General features: G+C 51.9%; 5 protein-coding genes and 1 non-coding gene across 6 annotated transcripts; 4 read left to right on the top strand and 2 right to left on the bottom strand.

Moving 5' to 3' along the window:
• Nucleotides 1-1,148: 1,148 nt before the first annotated feature.
• COL26b_011200 (uncharacterized protein) lies at nt 1,149-1,995 on the top strand (the record flags this gene model as incomplete). The annotated part of the gene is made up of 3 exons (XM_053183873.1): nt 1,149-1,452; nt 1,505-1,766; nt 1,824-1,995. 3 exons carry the CDS (start codon nt 1,149-1,151, stop codon nt 1,993-1,995), a joined length of 738 nt encoding a protein of 245 aa, XP_053032148.1.
• A 3,146-nt stretch (nt 1,996-5,141) lies between these two features.
• COL26b_011201 (uncharacterized protein) lies at nt 5,142-6,906 on the top strand (the record flags this gene model as incomplete). Its single annotated transcript, XM_053183874.1, has 5 exons — nt 5,142-5,407; nt 5,460-5,466; nt 5,519-5,968; nt 6,024-6,602; nt 6,658-6,906. The coding sequence occupies 5 exons, from the start codon at nt 5,142-5,144 to the stop codon at nt 6,904-6,906; spliced, it is 1,551 nt and encodes a 516-aa protein (XP_053032149.1).
• A 3,324-nt stretch (nt 6,907-10,230) lies between these two features.
• On the top strand, nt 10,231-11,487 carry COL26b_011202 (uncharacterized protein; the record flags this gene model as incomplete). The annotated part of the gene is made up of 7 exons (XM_053183875.1): nt 10,231-10,271; nt 10,333-10,520; nt 10,572-10,684; nt 10,737-10,853; nt 10,912-10,984; nt 11,037-11,140; nt 11,230-11,487. The coding sequence occupies 7 exons, from the start codon at nt 10,231-10,233 to the stop codon at nt 11,485-11,487; spliced, it is 894 nt and encodes a 297-aa protein (XP_053032150.1).
• Nucleotides 11,488-12,153: 666 nt separating this feature from the next.
• COL26b_011203 lies at nt 12,154-12,245 on the top strand. Its single transcript has one exon. It is a non-coding gene; the product is annotated as a tRNA-Pro (tRNA).
• A 396-nt stretch (nt 12,246-12,641) lies between these two features.
• COL26b_011204 (uncharacterized protein) lies at nt 12,642-14,236 on the bottom strand (the record flags this gene model as incomplete). Its single annotated transcript, XM_053183876.1, has 4 exons — nt 12,642-12,734; nt 12,773-13,382; nt 13,466-13,841; nt 14,017-14,236. 4 exons carry the CDS (start codon nt 14,234-14,236, stop codon nt 12,642-12,644), a joined length of 1,299 nt encoding a protein of 432 aa, XP_053032151.1.
• Nucleotides 14,237-15,801: 1,565 nt separating this feature from the next.
• COL26b_011205 (uncharacterized protein) lies at nt 15,802-17,875 on the bottom strand (the record flags this gene model as incomplete). Its single annotated transcript, XM_053183877.1, has 6 exons — nt 15,802-16,232; nt 16,506-16,841; nt 16,917-17,471; nt 17,527-17,646; nt 17,696-17,761; nt 17,821-17,875. The coding sequence occupies 6 exons, from the start codon at nt 17,873-17,875 to the stop codon at nt 15,802-15,804; spliced, it is 1,563 nt and encodes a 520-aa protein (XP_053032152.1).
• Between the last annotated feature and the right edge of the window lie 961 nt (nt 17,876-18,836).

Consider the following 18,836-nt stretch of genomic DNA (forward strand, 5'->3'; position numbering starts at 1 on the left):
GATGATGATGATAGAAAAAGTCGGTGTGTTCTCGCTGGAATCCGACATCGGAATATTCGGAGATATAGGTGTTATATGCATACTTTGGATATGCAATCCTTGTGCCTGACATATCCATATTCGGATAGCCTTATCTGACAAGTTGCCTCTGGACAGCTCGACCCGCAACATTGACCATCATGAAGACATGTAAGACGCATTTGTATTTACAATGTTAAGATGCGTGGTTTATATAATCTGGACGATAGGTCTGACCGTGCTAGCGCCGTCGTGAAAGCGGATGTATATCCTCATCGGTGCTCCGGCGACATAGACGGCGTCGCATGCACGATCTGATGTTTCAAAGGTCCGATGAGAGAGATGCACAAGAACCTTAATCGATCATTAATCCAATCGTGGGATGAATTTACGGATTTGTTTCAATCACATACTATACTTCTGGTCAACACAGTGTCAACATGCAAGGGGCGAAGGCAGCGAAGCCGACTAGAGAGCGGCACGCATCGACATGACAGATCCCCTGGACATGCACTGGAATCCTTCACCAGCAAACATCGCATCTCAGCTGCTCACATGAGACGGCCAGGGATGAACATGCCAAACAGCAGTGCTGTTCGTGCGCCCCCAGGTTCGCGGGGTTCTTTGAGCTCGCCCTAGCCCCTGATGGCGCGTGTTCATAGCTTTCGGTTGCGGCGCGCTGCCAGGGCGATCTTGGCGCCGCAGGGGCGAAAGTAAGCACGGCCGATGACCACCAGCAAGAGTTCTCATCTTCACAGTAACGTACATATTTTGAGGTGGAGGCCAGCGCGGGCCAAGAGCAACCCCAAGATTTATTCAATCAACCAGAGCAGCCAGCTGTGATGTTGGCATGAGAAGTCCAGCGGCACAGGCGCCCCCAGGTGCCGCTGAAACCAACAAAGACCTGTGTGTTGGTCTGCAAGCCCCCACGGCAATGCGAGCCTGCCATCAGCTTGCTCCATGGGGGCCAGCGGCCCCAGTATGGCGTCTTTTGATGGAAGATAAAAGCCATCCGATGTCCTGTCGAGGTATCTACATCATCTCAAGTGATCCAAATTCCAGCGTTCCCTACTCAGTGCTATCCATTATCTTCTTCTTCCTGAGGCTTCTTTGCTTTTCCGACCGCAATCATGAAGTTCCTCCCACTCTTCGTCACTCTTGCCACAACTGCAAACGCACATTCAATTTTCCAACGGCTAGCTGTTGACGGCGTAGACCAGGGCCAACTGAAGGGAGTTCGCGCGCCAGAAGACGACAGCCCGATTACCAACCTCAACGATGCCAACTTTGCCTGCAACAAGAACCTCGTCTTCTTAGATAAGTCTGTCATCGCGGTTCCCGCCGGCGCCAGCGTTGGTGCTTGGTGGGGACACGGCATGGCTGATGCGATAGTTCCAGGCGACGTGGACCATCCTATTGCAGAAAGCCACAAAGGTACGCACGGTGCTTTAACCCGTGACTGGCAACCATGCTAATCCGGAAGAAGGTCCCATTATGGCGTACCTTGCCAAGGTAGACAGTGCGGCGACAGCCTCACCTACTGGGCTGAGGTGGTTCAAGATCGCAGAGAGCGGTCTTCAGAATAACCGGTGGGCGATTGATGATCTAAGGGCTGATGAGGGGTGGTTCAACTTCACGATGCCTTCGTGCGTTGCGTCTGGAGACTACCTCATGAGAGTTGAGATCATCGCGTTGCACGAAGCATTTGAGGCGATGAAACAACCTCAATTTTACATGGAATGTGCACAGTACGTCTCTCTTGAAACCAATATACCCCCTCAAGCCAGATATTGACGGTGAGACAGAATTCATGTCAAAGGATCCGGTACGAATAGGGGCGTAGACTTTGCCGAATTCCCGGGGACATATCAGCTCGAGAATCCAGGCCTTGTCTTCAACATTTACGATGATAACGGTGGATATGATCCTACTGGAAAGACATATTCGATTCCTGGGCCCAAAGTTTTGAGTTGCTGAGTCGGCGTCTATGTAACGAATTTCGAGGCGGTTGGGGGACGTTGTCTTGACGGCGATGGGGTCGCATGTTTGAGCTATGTGGTGGTGGCTACTTTTCTTGCCGCCGATTACCTATCCAAATCATTCCAACTTTGCGATGCTATGCCAGATACCAATATCAATTAAATTTCGTCATTATCTAACCAGTATTGTGATCCATGGATGCCGATGTAGGAGTATCATAGAGTCTCATACGCATGATGACATGACGACACGGGTACGTCCGTTCCCTCAGCATCTTCCCAGCTCTCAACTTCAGCCCTTTGTGTAGGAGTTGTAAATGAAGAGAATAAATTCGATTCAATCTCAGTTTCTAGTGTCTCGCCTTGTCTCTCACTGCAAATAGAGAAGAGGTTTCGCATCGGTTAAAATGATAAGCGTGAGAAAAATCCACGAGATACCCGACCATCTTTCCCAGAACTCGATGGTATATCGGCTACAATGCTTTAGAGACTACGTATCTATGTATACGCAGGGCTGGATACGCGTATCGCCCCTTTACGTCTGACGCGTGCTTGTTTCCGTCCCAAATCCACAGCCCAGGCAACGAAGGTTTTGAGATACTGAGTGAGGCTCATGCATAATCGAATTCAGTCCGAACCCCTCGCAAGCTCCGATATCCCCGTTAGTCCTAATAGTATAGTTGCCGACTCGCTCCCGGGCCCGGCAACTAAGCCGAAGGGCTATCTGTGGTTTGAAGATGGGATTAGAAAGACGTTCTTGAACAGTTTGTCCCCATATGTAGCCACAATTCATCATGTAGTCAGACTTCATTCCACCCATGACATCTGATGCACTATTCAGAGATACCAGCTTTGGAGAACCGGATTTCGCCGTTGCCAAGTTTTATTTGGCTATTGGTCGTAAATGTGATGTGATGCAACAAGACCAGTCGTAGTTGTAAAAGCCGGGTTATTCCTTTGACCCGGCGACACAAGTGACGTGGTCAGTATCGGGCGATGTAAACGAGATGCGGACTTATAGTGACCAAGAGTCAATGGCAGGTAATCGCTGTGAACCTCATGCTCTGACTTGAGTGTCACTGCGATGAAGGCTCAAATGTGGACTGGCCAGTGGATTCCATTAACAACACAACGCAATAAACTCACAAAGACACTCAGACTATCAAGTCGGAGAGTTCTTCCAAAATAGTTCTTCGCGAAACCGATGGTTGATACGTACGACTGCTTCTTCTTCATTGCTTGACGCGAGATGATCTACAGCGAGGTTGCAGATCACTTTACGTTGACCAAAGCTTGGCCTAAGAAAAATCTTTCAGGCATCTTTTGTTACCCGTTCATGCCCCGCCGAGAATGTCACACAATGGTTTGGTCAGAGAAACGAAGAATTCTTGGCCCGAATCCGAAAAATAAAGGCCCGGCAGGCGGTGGAGCCGGGATGGATCAAGCTCTGCCAGCGCCGGTCGCTGTTCCGCCAAGATATGAGCCGGCAAGTTGCGAAATTCTGTTACTGCACCGGACTTAGGGATTCAAGACTCTTGATTTGAATGTTTGCGCCTCACGGGGATTGTGTGAGTCCCGGGGAGGTAACATTGCAGGTGTGGCTGATGTTTTATTGACGGCTCAAGACTTCCGCGTATTCGCTAATCCCCTCTCGCATCTAGAACAGCTGGGAGGCCTTATCGAGTATCAGCAGCGACTGATCAGCAGTAGGCTGTGAGCTAGCCCCATGTTTGTTGGCGACGCTAGAATTTTCTCTGACACTGGACCAATCCCACGTCCCATGGCAATCCTGGGGTCACTCGCTGTCGCTTTCTTTCCCATCAAGGAGTCATGAACCGGGACTCACCAGCGGGTTCTTGCAACTGTCCGGCGCTGCGGCAAGACCCGCGGCTCTCGACTCTTGGGCGGGTTACGCCAATTTTAAAGACCTGGACCTTATTTCCCCGCAGGGGCCCAGTAAGCGGGAGCGCCATCCTCCGGCGCAAGTTATGCAACGTCCGGCTCGATTTATGCAAGCGCCGGGTCCAGATGACCCCATTATCGCGGACGTCTAGAAGTTTAGGAAGAGTCTTAGCACGATTTGGGGTTAGTGACATCGAAATGCGACCAGTCGCATGGCTCACTGTCTTGAAATTTCGAGCGTACAGCATGCAGTTTCTCGGAGCTGGCTGAGAGGCTTATGTGAGCTAAAGCTTGCTATGCGCACTCATCCATACGGACTGGTTCTATGGGCGCACGAGTTGTCACGGGCCGGTGTTCAAGCTTAAGGCGATGCTGTGACCATTCCACGTGTGTAATATGCGCATGTTAAGTTGACGCAACATTCGTAATTCGTATCACGACACTTGCTCTCTATGACGATACGACGTAAATCATGAATGCGAAAATCAAGGGGCCCAGGGCAATGGTTCTCCGGATTTAAGAAGCGTTACAATGCCCGAAGATCTGGCCCGATCACGAAAGGGGTGGCTCATCCGATGGACATTTGACAGCAAACACGATGCTTGGGCCAGGCGCTTTTTGACATCAATCAGATTTTTCTTTTGCGAGGTACGGGGCTCAAACATGAGTCGAATGGCATGTTGGCGCGCCATCTGGAAATAGGGACCAAGCAGAATTCCGTCCCAAAAGATGGCCAAACCCCGTGTCTTGCCATGTCAACGCCGCGTCTCTCATCAAATGGTTCCAAGCCGTCAAGCCATCAAGCGGGATGGACCCCTGTCACCGTTCGATCTGACCCAATCGCGTGCGAGCTCGCCTTCGCATTCCCTGGGTTTCTCGGTTTCGGTTTCTTTTTGCAATGGGTGGATCGAGCCTAGTCCTTGCGCAGCGCAGCGGAGCAAAACCAGGCGAACGGGAAGGGCGCAAGGGCCTGGGATCTGCACAATTTTGTGCACCGGAGCGGTTCCCCCCCTTGTCGTTACTCGTGGCGCGCCTGCGTGCTCGTGTCTCCCGTGATAGATATAATGTTACGTTTCCCCTTTGCTGGATGTTCTTGAATTTCTTTTGAGGCTTGTGCCAAGCGCTTCTATTCGACGACAACACTCGAACTCCCGAACACCAGCTTAAAATTCACCTCACAACTTACGCCAAGCGCACACTCCCGCTTATTAGAGTCTCAGTTTCTCAAGTCAACCCGGCAGCATGGCGGAACGAAGGCCTTCGGACTCTGTGCCGAGAGATGTGGACGTGGAGAAGGGAATCAGCCCCAACGCCTCCGACCTCGAGGGCGCAACTATCAGACCCGAATCTGGCCGCGAAGCCGCATTAAATCCTGACGATGCGCCGAAAGAGAACGATCCCAATATCGTAGACTGGGACGGCCCCGACGACCCTCAAAACCCGCAAAACTGGCCCGCGAGTCAGAAGTGGATGAACATTGCCGTCATTTCTATCTTGACGCTTGTAACGTAAGTTGATCCTCTCTAACATGCTTTGAGTTACCCCTGCTAACAGCTTTAGACCACTTGTAAGCAACTTTATTTGCGCAAATCATGTTCAGTGACTGACCTTGTTCCTAGGGCTCTTCAATGTTCGCGCCCGGTATTCCCAAGATTATGGTCGAGTTCCACGAGACATCATCCATGACAGCCACTTTCGTTGTTTCCGTCTACATTCTCGGTTTTGCCTTCGGTCCCCTTATGGTCGCCCCTCTCAGCGAAGTCTACGGCCGCAGACTCCTCTACAACTGGGGTAACGTCCTTTTTACTGTCTTCACCGTTGGAGCTGCTCTCGCCAAGAACATGCCTATGCTCATGGCCTTCCGATTCCTCATGGGCCTGGCTGGATCCGTCCCTATCACCATCGGCAGCGGTAGTATCGCAGACATCATGCCCATCGAGCAGAGAGGCCGCGCAATGTCGGCATGGGCTATGGGACCTCTTCTCGGACCTTGCATCGGGCCTGTTGCTGGCGGATATCTGATCAAGGCAGCTGGCTGGAGATGGATCTACTGGCTTGTGGTCATTGTGGTATGTCATGACTTTAGACTGTGGAAATTGGTTATCGGTTCTAACACACGTACAGGGCGGTGTTTTTATCCCCCTCTCCTGGTTCCTGATGAAGGAGACGTTCGCCCCTGTTCTTCTTGAGCAAAAGACTAAGCGTCTGCGCAAGGAGACTGGCAATGAGAACCTCCGCAGCAAGCTTGAGACCGAGGCCAAGGTTTCCGACAAGTTCAAGTTCGCCATCATCCGCCCTCTGAAGCTTCTTTTCGCCACTCCTATCGTCACCCTCATGGCTCTCTACGTGGCCGTCACCTACGGTATCTTGTACCTTCTCATCACGACATTTTCTTTCGTCTTCAAGGACTACTACGGATTCGATGAGGGAACTGTCGGCCTGACTTTCCTTCCTGCCGGTATCGGTATGATTATCGGTGTTGGAACTTTTGGCACTCTCACCGACTACATCGTCAAGAGGAACAAGGACAAGGGACTGCCTCACCGACCTGAAATTCGTCTGAGCCCTGCTATGGCCATGCCTTGTGGTGTTGTCCTCCCTATCGGTCTCTTCCTCTATGGTTGGACTGTCGAGAAGCACGTCCACTTCATTGTGCCCATGCTGGGTGTCGTGATCTTTGCCGCTGGTCTTATGGGCGTCATGGTATGTATCCAACCTACCGTTACTCTGTGGATGCGTTGCTAACAATAAGCTATAGACTTGCGTTCAGAACTACCTCCTTGACGCATACCCTCGCTACGCAGCCTCGGTCACCGCCGCGCTGGCTGTTCTTCGATCCTTGGCTGGAGCCCTTCTCCCTCTTGGTGGTCTGGAGATGTACAACGCCCTTGGTCTCGGCTGGGGAAACAGTCTCCTTGGTTTCATCGCCCTCGGCCTCGTCCCCATTCCCCTTCTCTTCTATCTCTTCGGCGAGCGCATCAGAAACAAGTTCAAGCCCAACTTGTAAAGTTTTGAAGCATAGGTAGCATGTCGATCTTTCATGGCGTCGGCGTTTGGTTTCAGCATTAGAGCATGACTTGCATTAGATGGATGGCATGAGACGAAAGCGGCTACGGCCTGCACTTTTTTGTAATTATTTGATGGGCAAAAATTGCTGTTGCGACTGGGTTATGAACACCCATGATTATATTTACTGTACATATTTGAGTGACATATGGAATCGAACCCTGGGGTACCACTAGTGTTAAAAATCATCGTCGCCCTTGCTTTCGTGGTGACATGGCCTGCGGAAGATTGTGCGCCTTTCTTCTCCATGTTGAATACTGGAATCCACCAGTTCCCATGTCATTGAAACGCGTCCTCATTTAGTAGACCCAAAAAGTGCTGCTGTTCGCGGTACCAATTGCCCAACCCAGACCCGTCCGCATCGGAACTCTCATTGCCATGCCGTATTGTCTCAAGACCGTGAGCATCGGGAACGTCGATATCAAGCAAAGACTCAAGTGAATGTTGATTCATGCTACCGTCCCACTCGCCCGTCTTTGACTCAATATGAAGGCGGGCAGCCTTGCAGAGGAGTTTGTAGATCCGGTGTGGATGAGTTGAGCAATCAGAAGCTTGATCCTCCGGCTGGAGCGACCTAGCAAACCGATCAAGAACGGCAAGATCTGCGTCATCGGCGGTCCGCACCGCATGGAGAAACAGGACACTGAATGACACGAACGGCATGTTCAGAATAGCCCTGTCAAGTCAGCACAAGAATCAGGTTCTGCTTCCTTTAACTAATTGTGCCGCCAGATCTGAAAAGCCGGCTAAAACAGCCAGAGGCAAAAGTGGAGAGAGATGTCAAGAACATTGAAGTACATACCAGCTAATGTACTTATTCACAATTTGGGGGTCACTCTTGCAGTTACGGATGCTCGTCATGCACTGATGGTGGATCTCGAGAGCTAGGCGAGCGACTGCGACGCATTCATCGGAGGCGCCGCTTGGAGAACTTCCAACCGAGGGTATCGCTCTGAGGATCAGCGTGAGGAGCGATGTATGACAGACCAGATGGCACTGCAAATACAAAACACGCAAAGGGTCTTCATTCTCATCCGGGTCACGGTTGTTGGCATTCTGGAACGAAAGATTAGCAACATTCATTCTTCGTTGCATGGTTTACGCCAACTAACCTCCATATCCACATGGACGTCTCGTATCATCTCCCGCAGTTGTGTGGCGAGCACCTCGGCGTCGTGCCCCCTCTCGAGTACAGGCCGCGACAAGCCCTGTGGGCTGTAAAGTTGTTCATAGGCCTTGCCTTGAATCCTTGCCAATCTGATACTTCTCGGCTGGCTTTCTGGGTCAAATGAGAATTGTATATCGACATCACGAATGTTGGGGGGCCGATTGAGCTGCAAAGACAGCCCCTTGTCGAGCGAGTAAACGGACCAGAAGAGACTCTCTTGAGTGTTAGTCGACGCAAATGACCCGTCACGAGCTCTCCTTCGTGGGATAGGCCGATGGTATCCCAGCGTCTGGCACAGACTTGCGGCGGATGAGATGAGAGACCAAGCTACAGTTGCTTTGGCATTTTCCATAGCGTCATAGGCCTGTCATAGTTAGTCGTTTATTTAATACTTGTATGATCAGAACCTACTGCTAGTGTCAATGCAGCAACCGCATCCATAGATGCTGGTAGCAAGAGTGTGAGTCTTGCGACCGCGTCATGGAGGTTCTTGCGGCACATGAGCCAGTGCTCCCTGTAGTCGTTGAGTCCGGTAGTGATAAGATGCTCGGCAAATATGTAGGTAAGATAGCCGTTGGCCAAGACGAAGTCGATCTCAGTATAGTCGTCAATCGCAAAATACATCTTTCTGCATACTTCTTCGAAGTACTCTACGGGAAGCACTCGTGATATTCGAGCGATGCGGAAGAAATGCTCACGCGCTGCTTAGATGTGAGGAGAATATCATGCGAATAGCGGATGAAGACCTTACCTCTGACCCAACGCAAAATCTCGAGGACATCTTTGACAGGAGGCATCTGAGGATCTTCAATGCGCCCTCCTTTGAGAACATTTTTATCACGTGAACGGTGGTTTCCACCGGGCGACGGATCCTCCAGCGTACTTGTGAGATCAGTCAAGGATGAGACGACTTCAGATGTCTCCGGGCTTGACCCATCCGAAGTGACTGTCCCGTCTTCTAAAACAGACTTCAGAAGGTCAATCATATGGGCTGAGTGGTCGAATGAGGACACACTGGTGGCAATGGTGTCTTCTGTGATTAAGGGCGGGGCCGACGCTTCAGCATCACTGCTGGTGAGAGCATTCGGGGCTGGTTTCGGAATCTGTGATGAATCGAGATTTTTTAGTATTAACTTGATACCGTCAATGCCTTTGGCAATATCATCAATCTTCTTCTCGCTATATTCATGGGAGATTGATTGTCAGCAACTGCGCGTCCAAGCCTACGTGCAGCTATGCCATTGCCAACATCTGTGAAAACCTGGAAGACCGGCCAAGTGATAAGCAAACACCAGTCTTGTGCTTGGATCCATACGAATTACTTACTACTGAGCTGAAATCAGCACTCTTTGCTTGGGCGTCGATGTGTTGGATGCAACTGCGCTGTGGGTGCAGTTGATTTTTGCCACAACGCAGTTTGAGCACGGCGAACCTCTGTCGCAGCCAATCTACTCGTCCCCAGCATCAGCCATTTTCACAGCCTTTTCATCAAGTCAATCGAGAAGACATACCTTTCTTGAACGGCACTGGTCACACTAAATCCTCCGTCAGCTTTGACTCCTTCACGACGTTGTCCTTAGCTTACTGATCGTCGGGCGATGGCCGGGCGAGATCTCGTTCTCTTGTCAGACTCAATCCCGCGGTTTTCCATGATGATTGACGCCGTAAATTGACCAAACGTTTTGGCCGTTGTGAACGGCACTCGCAGAAGTCATGTTGGTTATGAGATGACTAATGGTGAAACTGGGTATTCCGAGGTTGCTGACGCATCTCGGACAATTACCAAAGTTCCAGTCCGCAGTCGCGCCGTCAGCACGCCCACGCAATCAACGGAAACGCGCGCATCCCCGGTCGGAGCCAATAGACTGTAAATCGATTGTTGATTGGTTCGCGTGTAAGTCATCAACGTCTGGCATTTGATTACTGTTCTCGTCACTGCCTATGTTACATCAACAGAATCGTCACGAAGTATGTGAGTGTGTATCATGCCATGACCCTGAATGTTATAAGTATGAGCCACCCGAAGCGTAGAGAAGCTTTCTTCCGGTCATCTTAATGCAAAGTATTACACAAGTCAAGAAATCTCCGGCAAACACAATGAGCCACAACATTCTTATCACTGGCGCTGCCGGTTACATGTATGGCCAATAAATCCTGACAGTGTACGCAGTAATCACTGACTGACGGTTGCGATACCAGCGGCGGATCCGTCCTCGCAGATTTCCTAGAGCGCACGAGCGGCCCTATCAACAAGGCAAACATCTTTGCCGTTGTCCGAACGGAGGAGCAGGCCCAAAAACTGCATGCGGCAAAACTCGGCGTCAACGTGGTCCAATTTGATCTGGCCAATCAGCAAGCTGTTGCAGAAGCAATTGTCGAGAACAAAAGTATGTTGCAATCACTAGAAGACCGCAATATTACAACTAATGATTTCCTAGTTGATCTCGTGATTCATACCGCTGGTGTCATCGACCATCAACCCCTGTCAAACCTCATGAAGGGGCTTGGCGAGCTTCGGGTGGCGACCGACAAAGATGTCTACTTCGTTCACGTAGGCTACGATACTTCCAAACTCCTCAGCAAATTACTCAATATTTTTGCAGACTTCGGTAGCGACCCTTTTCACCGAAGATGGTGGCTGGTCTTCTGGCGAGGTCAAGGATACCGATGGTCTTTACGAAAAGGAGAAGGAGATCGGGGGCCCAAACCATGCGCGACTGGTAAGATGCATTTAACATTCAGACCCTCTACTTGCGCTAATACTTCTTTTCCATGTAGTCCAATATCCTGGTCATGGATCAAGCTGAAGCATTCGGCGTGACTCCCTTCATCATTCCGGTGCCCCTCGTTTGTGAGTTAAATACGGTCGAAAGAAGCTCAAGCATCATACTGATGATACCAAGATGGGCGAGGCACTGGCCAAGGCAGAAAGCTGTCCGTCAATATTCCGGCCATGGTCAGAGCTAGCAAGCGGCTTAGGGTTGTCCACAAATTCGACAAAGATGCAGTAAGTCTCTACAAATTCACCGCGACTCCTTTTTGTCAACTTGCTCACCAGTTGCAATTACCCAGCGCCAACTTGCGGTACATATCCAGGATTTGGTAGAGCTTTACAGGCTCCTAACGGAGAACATCCTCCTTGGAAAGCCCATTCCGAGCGGTCGTGAGGGCTACTACTTTGCCACAGTGCACCGAGTTCCCTGGTGGGATGTCATGGATCGAATTGCCGTGGCCATGCATGCACGCGGGCTCGTCGATGAACCCACGACCAAAGTCTGGCCCAGCTACGACGTGGCGGCTGACACTCTTGGATTTCCGCGACTGTATATCCGGGCTATGGGGACCTCGAAGTAAGCAACATCTTGACTGCAAATATGCTGTGCCGTTTCCGCTGCATTGGAAGCATTTGCTGACCTTTGGAATAGCGGAGAACTTGTGGCTGTCAACGGGTACAAGCTTGGATGGCAACCCAAGTGGACTCAGGAGATGTTTCTGGAGTCCATTAATGATGAAGTCCAGGATGTTTTGGAACTTGACACTGCTCAAACTTCTTCTCTTTTCACAACTCTCTTGCCGTCGTCCGGTAAGTAGGACTTTTGCCATGGGACTACGAAGGTCTGGAAATGAGGTCTTGACTTGGTGGAGCTGGGAACACTGTCGCTACTGCTAGTCAATCATTCACTCACTCAGTCTAATCTGCAAATTGATTCTTTTTTTTCTTTTTCATGAATCATACTTAGCGTCGTATAAATCTTATCTACTACCCATGGTAACAAAGCTGGGGATCTCTGAGGCTCATTACAGCCCTTAGAGTCACCACACGTCTTCGCATGAAGCCAAGCAGAACTCTTAGAAGACATCGAGCTCTTACTTCTAGAATACTGCTTGGGCATTTCTACTAGAATTAGCGTTACCTGAGGTCGCTGTCGAGCAGAAACGGAAGACGAAAGGTTGCCATAGTTTCATCAGCCTCAGCAACTCAACTCCGATCACAGCATCTCAACAAGCTTGAGATTCTCCGCCCTGATGGTCTAGCGGTATGATTCTCCCTTAGGGTTGTTCCGAACAATTCATTCTGGGAGAGGTCCCAGGTTCGATCCCTGGTTAGGGCCCAATTCCTTTTGCCCTCCCCCACATCGGCTCATGTGGACCTGAGGCTCACTTTTTGCATCTTGTTGACCCGTCGAAGGTGGAGGCAACAGTAGCATACAGCTCTAGCGAGGGTTTAGGCAGGGTATGTAGTCGTACCGATTGGTCTGGTAGCACGTAGTGAAACATAGATAGCCTGTGTAAAGAAGCCTGTTACCAGTGGCAAAGCACGAGCAAACATTTTGAGCCCTGACACATACAAGCGACGTAAGAATTTGTTTCGCCGCAATCATTATTCAATTAAGAGCGTTGCTACGTCAAGCATTAAGTGGTGAGTAGTCTATCTAGTCTAGTCTATAGGTCATGTCAGGGTCGTGTGCCATAAGGCAGTCTAAAGTCTAAGTCTAGGGTATCAAAGTCTATGATTCAACCTCCAACCCTTCGCCATGCCCCTCGAACATGCGATCATTATGCTTCCTAGCGCGAGGCATACTCCAGCCCATATCCAGGCGCTGGAGTATCCAAATGTGCGCACCAATGCCCCTCCCACCGGAGAACCGAGGAGGAGAGCGACCGACATGACGGAATACGCCATGCCCAGTCTAGTACCAATGAAGTTTCGGTCTGAGGTGATCTGTGTGAAGGTCGCAGGTTGCAGCGAGAAAAAGCTGCCACTGCTGAACCCGTAGAACACGACAACCACGATCAGGCCGGTTGCATTGCTGACAGCCATCAGGCAGAACGCCGAGATGGACAGAATTAGCACAGCCACCACCAACATGTTCATCGTCCCGATGCGCGACGCGAACAAGTTGGGAATGGTCCTTCCGAGAATGGACGCACCGTTCAGAATTGAGAGCAGATACGTGGCGACGCGCGGCGACGCGGTCTCGGTTGCCAGAGCGTACTTCTGGACATAGACGAACGGCGTGTACATGCCTAAAAAGACCAGACAGCAGGCGCACACAAAGAGCAGGTAAGGGACGTCTCTGAAGGCGGACCTGTCGATCCAGGCGCGCCGTTGCGCCGAGGCTTTGGGCGTGTGCATGCTCACGATCGAAATCGCCAGCGTCGTTAAAGCGATCAACGCCATGGTGCGCACAGTCCAGCGGAACCCGATCGCGGGTTCAAGCGACCGAAACATGATGGGGAGGACCAGGCTGTATTGCGAGAAAGTCAAAGTTAGCCCTATCCGGTGGGATACTTTCGTTTGTGTTTATTGACGATGTTCCGGAAGACTTACCCGCCCACGCCGCTCCCCGCAGCCGCGATGCCTGTTGCGACAGGCAATTTGGTCGAAAACCATGGGGAAAGAACAGCAACTCCCAGAACTGCGAGGCTGCCCATTCCGACACCAACACAGAGTCCCTGAGAGAGGAGGAGTTGCCAGAGGTTGCTGCTGAGACTCTGGCAGATGGAGCCAACGACAATGAGCAGGGATCCCACCCAAAGGAGCTGGCGCGCATAGCCCAGGTCAAAAACAGGGCCGGCAATGAAACCCAAAAACACCATTAGGAAGCTCTGCAAGGAGCCGATTGTGGAAATAGCAAATGGACTGTTGTCCCGCAGGAGGTCATCCTCATAGTAAGCCTGGAAGGTTCCGAAGCTTGCAACGAGGCCTGTCATCGCGCGTCAAGTCAGCCTCGGCTCGGTTCGGCACTTGCAATCAAGCTAAACATTTACACCACTATGCAACTGCTCTTGCACGTTGAGCAGTTGCGGATACGGGGGGTGACGTTGCAACGGCCTTGCGTTGCATCGAAGGGGATCGCTGAGTCCGAGGTTGCAGCTTACCCCATGTGTTGAAATAAATGAAAAACGACCCAAGAACCTGCAGCCACGCTTTCAAGCCACCGTTCGGAGGGTCCGCTATCTTGGGCTTGGCAGGAGTTATTTGTGGCGCTGATAGCTCGTCGATAGCATTTTCCTCGTCAATCTCGGAGAGGAAGTTCGGGCTGTCCTGGTCGGTGTCGTCGGGCCCTGTGGGCTTTTCCTTGTCCGAGGTAAATATCATGCTCCGGTCGGGATACCGTCGCATCGACGTGCTGGTGTCGATAGATTGCGTTTCCGTCGGATCGCCCCCCTCTGGTTCCCTCCTCAAGGCTGTGCCGTGCCTCTCCAACCTCTATCCCACGCGCGCCTGTTCCGCTGTGACTACGGATATGCCTTTACACGTCGATCCGAGTAATGCGAGGGCCAGGGATGTTGTCGTGATTGATTGGATGACGTCTCAATCCGGTCGGGTGCGATACCCTTTGGGAAACTGCAAAATACAGAGGCTAAACTCAAAGAAAAAGGTTTCGGATAGGCCAGGACAGGCTAAAGGATCGCCCGTGCAGATTGGATGGTGTGCAGATGTAGAAGGTCGCAGTGGCCTTTCAGCTCTCAATACAGGTCACTCATTTCACGTTACGAAGAGATTCGGGCTGGCAATCACTGGGTTGATGAAGCCTCAGAGGGCAGGTCCCATTGCAAATTCCTTCGATTAGTCTCGGTATTCAGGAGTGCCACCGGCGTTGAGGCATTTGAGCGCTCGTCGATACCTCGGACAAGTGGAGTGGCTCTTTGATAATTTTTGAGCGATTGTGGTTAGGTTACATTGGGCGGTGAATGAAGAAATGGTCTGCTCGGCCTGCTTTCGGGCATGCTCCGTAGCCTGGTGGTGGGGGTGTAGGTTTTTATTTCTATGTTTTGTTCGTTCCGAGCATCGTTCCGACATCCAACGTGATTCCGAGCCTGTGTGTCATCATCAATGCTCTTCTTCCCGTATAGGGTAAAAACAGGCATTGTCCGCCGTGTCTTCGTTGTCTCACCAGGAACCCAATGCCGGGGGCTCTGTTGAAAATTTCTTCCAAGGAATGGCGCGACAACCTACGGGGATTTTCAAGTCTATTCCTCCTAAACATGCAAATCATTACGGAAGCGCCCGACACTTGTTTAGTTACTGCATATGAGATGTAAAGCGCGTGTGATGACGTATGAATCCCAGTTCATCCCACCCGGAGTCATCCCACTTCCCTTGCCATCCTATGTTTGTTGCACTTTAATTCCGCAGTGACGGAACGGAACGTGGAGGTCTCGGGTGCCGGGCGAAATGCCGGATGGCAGAAACTCTGTGCCTTTCGGGCAAGCCAAAGGCACATGTTGGCTGCGGCTGGCTACGAATACAGCCAGCCCGCAGTAGCTTGTAGATTAGGTTGCAGATTCTGTGTTAAAGAATCGGCTCTTATCGCTGTTATCGTAAATACTACGCGTATCAAGCTCGGACTTCGGTCTTGGCTTCCCTGACAATCAAACGGCGATCCAGTCGGGCAGGTGATTGAAATTGCAGCCGCGCCCTACAACGGGTTCTGTATGCAAACGCCTGACTCTTACACCGGTGAGGATTGACAATATAGGACCCGGAAGAGCTTAGATCACCGCGAAGGCTCCAATTGGCTGAAATGCTGATCATACAAGATATCTCTCTAACGTCTAATGATACAATCCAATGATTGTTATGCTTTTGTGGTTCAACGCTCCCTTTCCCTGGCCTTTCTAAAAACAAACATGTTGACACAAACAAACAATGCCCCCTTTTTACTGGGTCAGGTAGGCAAGATACTCCTTCCAGCCTTCGCCCTGGCCGACATAGCCAATGTACATGTCTGGCCTGACGACAACGACGAACTCGTCATCTTCACCCACCCACTCAGCCGAAAAAACTGATGAAGAGTCTTCGGGGTCCGTCGTCGTACGAGGCTCCGCCTTGTGGGGGATGACCCTGAAGAATCTGGCCACATCCTTGAGACCATCTGCTGGGGCAGCTCCGCTGGCCTCCTGTCGTCCGATCTTCAACACCAGGTGCTTGCCATACTTGCCAGCGACAAGCTCATACAGACGCTTCGGCTCTTGTTCGGACGATGAGGGTGTCAGGTAGACGTCCGGGCAGCGCCGTCCAGCGGTCCAGAAGCCCGCCGTGGTGCCCTCGACAAGGGGCGAACCGGTGCCGTCGTAAGATACGCCCATGCCTAAAGAGAAAAATTAGCCGAAAACTCTTTTCGCTCGGTTTCGGAAACGTGGAGCCCCAGCAGAGCGCGGAACACCCGCACGCGCGCTTGTGCTTGGTGAGCCAGGGCGCACAGCATTCTGGAAGCGCGGTTTCCCCGTTTTCTCTGTGACCGATCTCCCCTTTTCTGGGGGCCAACGCAGAACAGAGTTTGGGGAAGCAGGATGAGCGCCAGCCCTGGGGGCCGCGGACGTCACGCTACGGATACTTGCTTAACCATAGGGAAAAAGCTTACCTGTGATGTACCCGGCGTTCTTTTCGATTGTGGAGACGTACTGCTTTGCAGTGTGGACGGTGTCTCTGACCAGGGCCGCTGCAACGTCGATGACGCCCTGGGCCACGGTGCGTCGCTCGATGTCGTAACTCTTGATCAACTTATCGACGGAAGCTTGGCTGAGCTTGTCGTTTGTGAGAACCTCGGCGAGTCTCCACGCCAGAGCGAACGAGTCAGCCACACCGGTGTTGAGGCCCTGGCCGCCGTTCACCGAGTGAACATGGGCAGCGTCACCTGCCAGAATGATGCGCCCGTCGCCGCTCTTGGAGACAAAGGTTCCTGCGATACGCTCCTTGACTATATCGACGTGTCAGCGAGTCCGAAATCGAAAGTCTCTTGCGTTGCTTTGGGGGCCACGAGGAGCGCGCTTACCATCAAACGTGCTGAACCACTCCGTCTTCTTGAAGTCCACCCGATGAGGTGCCATGTGCTCCCTGATGGAGTTCTCCGCCTTCTCTTGCGTAATCTCACCGTCCAGCAGGATGTAGAAGCGCGCCATGTTGCGCTCTCTGGGAATCCATGAGACTCTGCTCTGGCCGTTGAGCTGGAAGGTGATGATCTCGGAGCAAACAGGGAAGTCAGTGTCGATGAATGTGTCCAAAACGGCCCAGATCATCTCTGGCTTGGTCCCGGTGAAGCTGATGTCGAGCGCATTGCGGACGGTGGAGCGCGCACCATCGGCTCCCACCGCATACTTGCTGCGGATCGTGCGACCCTTGCTGGTGGTAACGGTAACACCTGCCTTGTCCTCCGCAATGGTCGAAACGGTCTCGCCGTAAGAGATCTTGGCCTTGAGCTTCTGCGCAAGAGCCTGCTCAATGACGGGCTGGCCGAGCATCAAGAAGTTCTTGCGATAGCAGTGCTCGAGGCCAGTCCACCAGTGGCTTTGGCGGGACTTGAAGTCGCCCTCAGCGAAGGTTGAACTTGCTGCATCACGGTAAGCATATGGACTCCGTTTGCGCAAGTCTTGGTAATTTCTTACTGTTGCAGGTAATTCCCTCAGGAAGAAGATCGTCGAGGATGCCAACAACCTCGAGAACCTGCTGGGTGCGCGCGTTCATCGCATCGGCTCTGCCGAGCTCCAGAGGACCTTCCTTTGCATCTTGATTTCGTCAGCTGTGCGCGCTCGACATTGAGACGCATTTACTCACCAATAATGCAGACGGAAACGCCCAACGACTCAGCCAGGTATCCAGTGAGAAGACCCGTCGGTCCACCTGAACATCAAAATTAGAGATGATGCCCGCATAAAAGCTCGGAGCCGAGCAAGGCTTACCGCCGACAATGGTCAAGTCGACCAGAGTCTCTTCTTCGCGAGGAATGGAACCCATTGTTGCAGTGAGTGGTGTATGTGAGTTTCCAATGTGTGTGTTGTGTTGTGCAAAGACAAGGGATGGGCAGAGGAAGGAGTGAGGAAGTGGAGGTGTTTCTTGAGCCGAAAAAGTGAAGCAAGCTGCAGATGTGATATCTTCAAACTTGGTGTAAGTCGTTTGATATGACTTTTGTTGCGGCAAGATATCCCCGAGTACGAGATCTCGCAAATCCAAGAGAAGAAAAAAGATCCGGGTCGGACGACTGCCGATTGCTAAGCCGATCAGATCAGAGGCGGAGATGTCGTCTTACGTGGTTGCAGATATTGTCCGATGGGAGGCGCACTAGATATCTGACAACGGGGGCTGAGACTGACACGGGGGTCCAGATCCGGGATGACAGTCGATGACGCCGAAAGCAGCTCCGTACATGTGCCGAGCACGGTGAGTCCGACGCTGGGCGAGTATCGCGATAATCATCTGATATCGGAGCGCGCCGGGGATGTTCCTGACATGGAATCGCATGCTACGTATTTGCTACGCACACGCAGCGAGTGGACGAAGTGTGGATGCACTCCGCAAAACGCCCAGACGTTGAGGCACGTCTTAGAACAACGACCTGACAAACTTGAATGCTCTTCCGACGATCTCAATGTGACATGCCACGACATGCCAATGTTGCAGCGCAGTGGCCCTCCCCGGCAATCTGGCTAGACCTGCCCTTGTAAGGAATCATCGCCGTCGCTATCCGGGCGTCTCCATGTCTGTCCGGACCGCGTCGCCCGGGGGTATTGGCCGATCGGGTAAGGCGTCTTTCGATTACTCGGGGGACCTTGTCCCCACAGCCGCGGGAGGATCCTGCCGCCACGGAATCTGGGCCATGTTTGCCCATGCTCAACCACATCTGCCGCGGCATCCATGGGCCGTCACCTAGTGGCGCCGTGGCTCGATTCTTTTTTGGGGTGGATTCAGGGCCCGGAGA

This window comes from Colletotrichum chrysophilum, assembly GCF_026319265.1.
Source record: "Colletotrichum chrysophilum strain AFK26 chromosome Unknown scaffold_133, whole genome shotgun sequence".
In the NCBI taxonomy this organism is placed as follows: domain Eukaryota; kingdom Fungi; phylum Ascomycota; class Sordariomycetes; order Glomerellales; family Glomerellaceae; genus Colletotrichum; species Colletotrichum chrysophilum.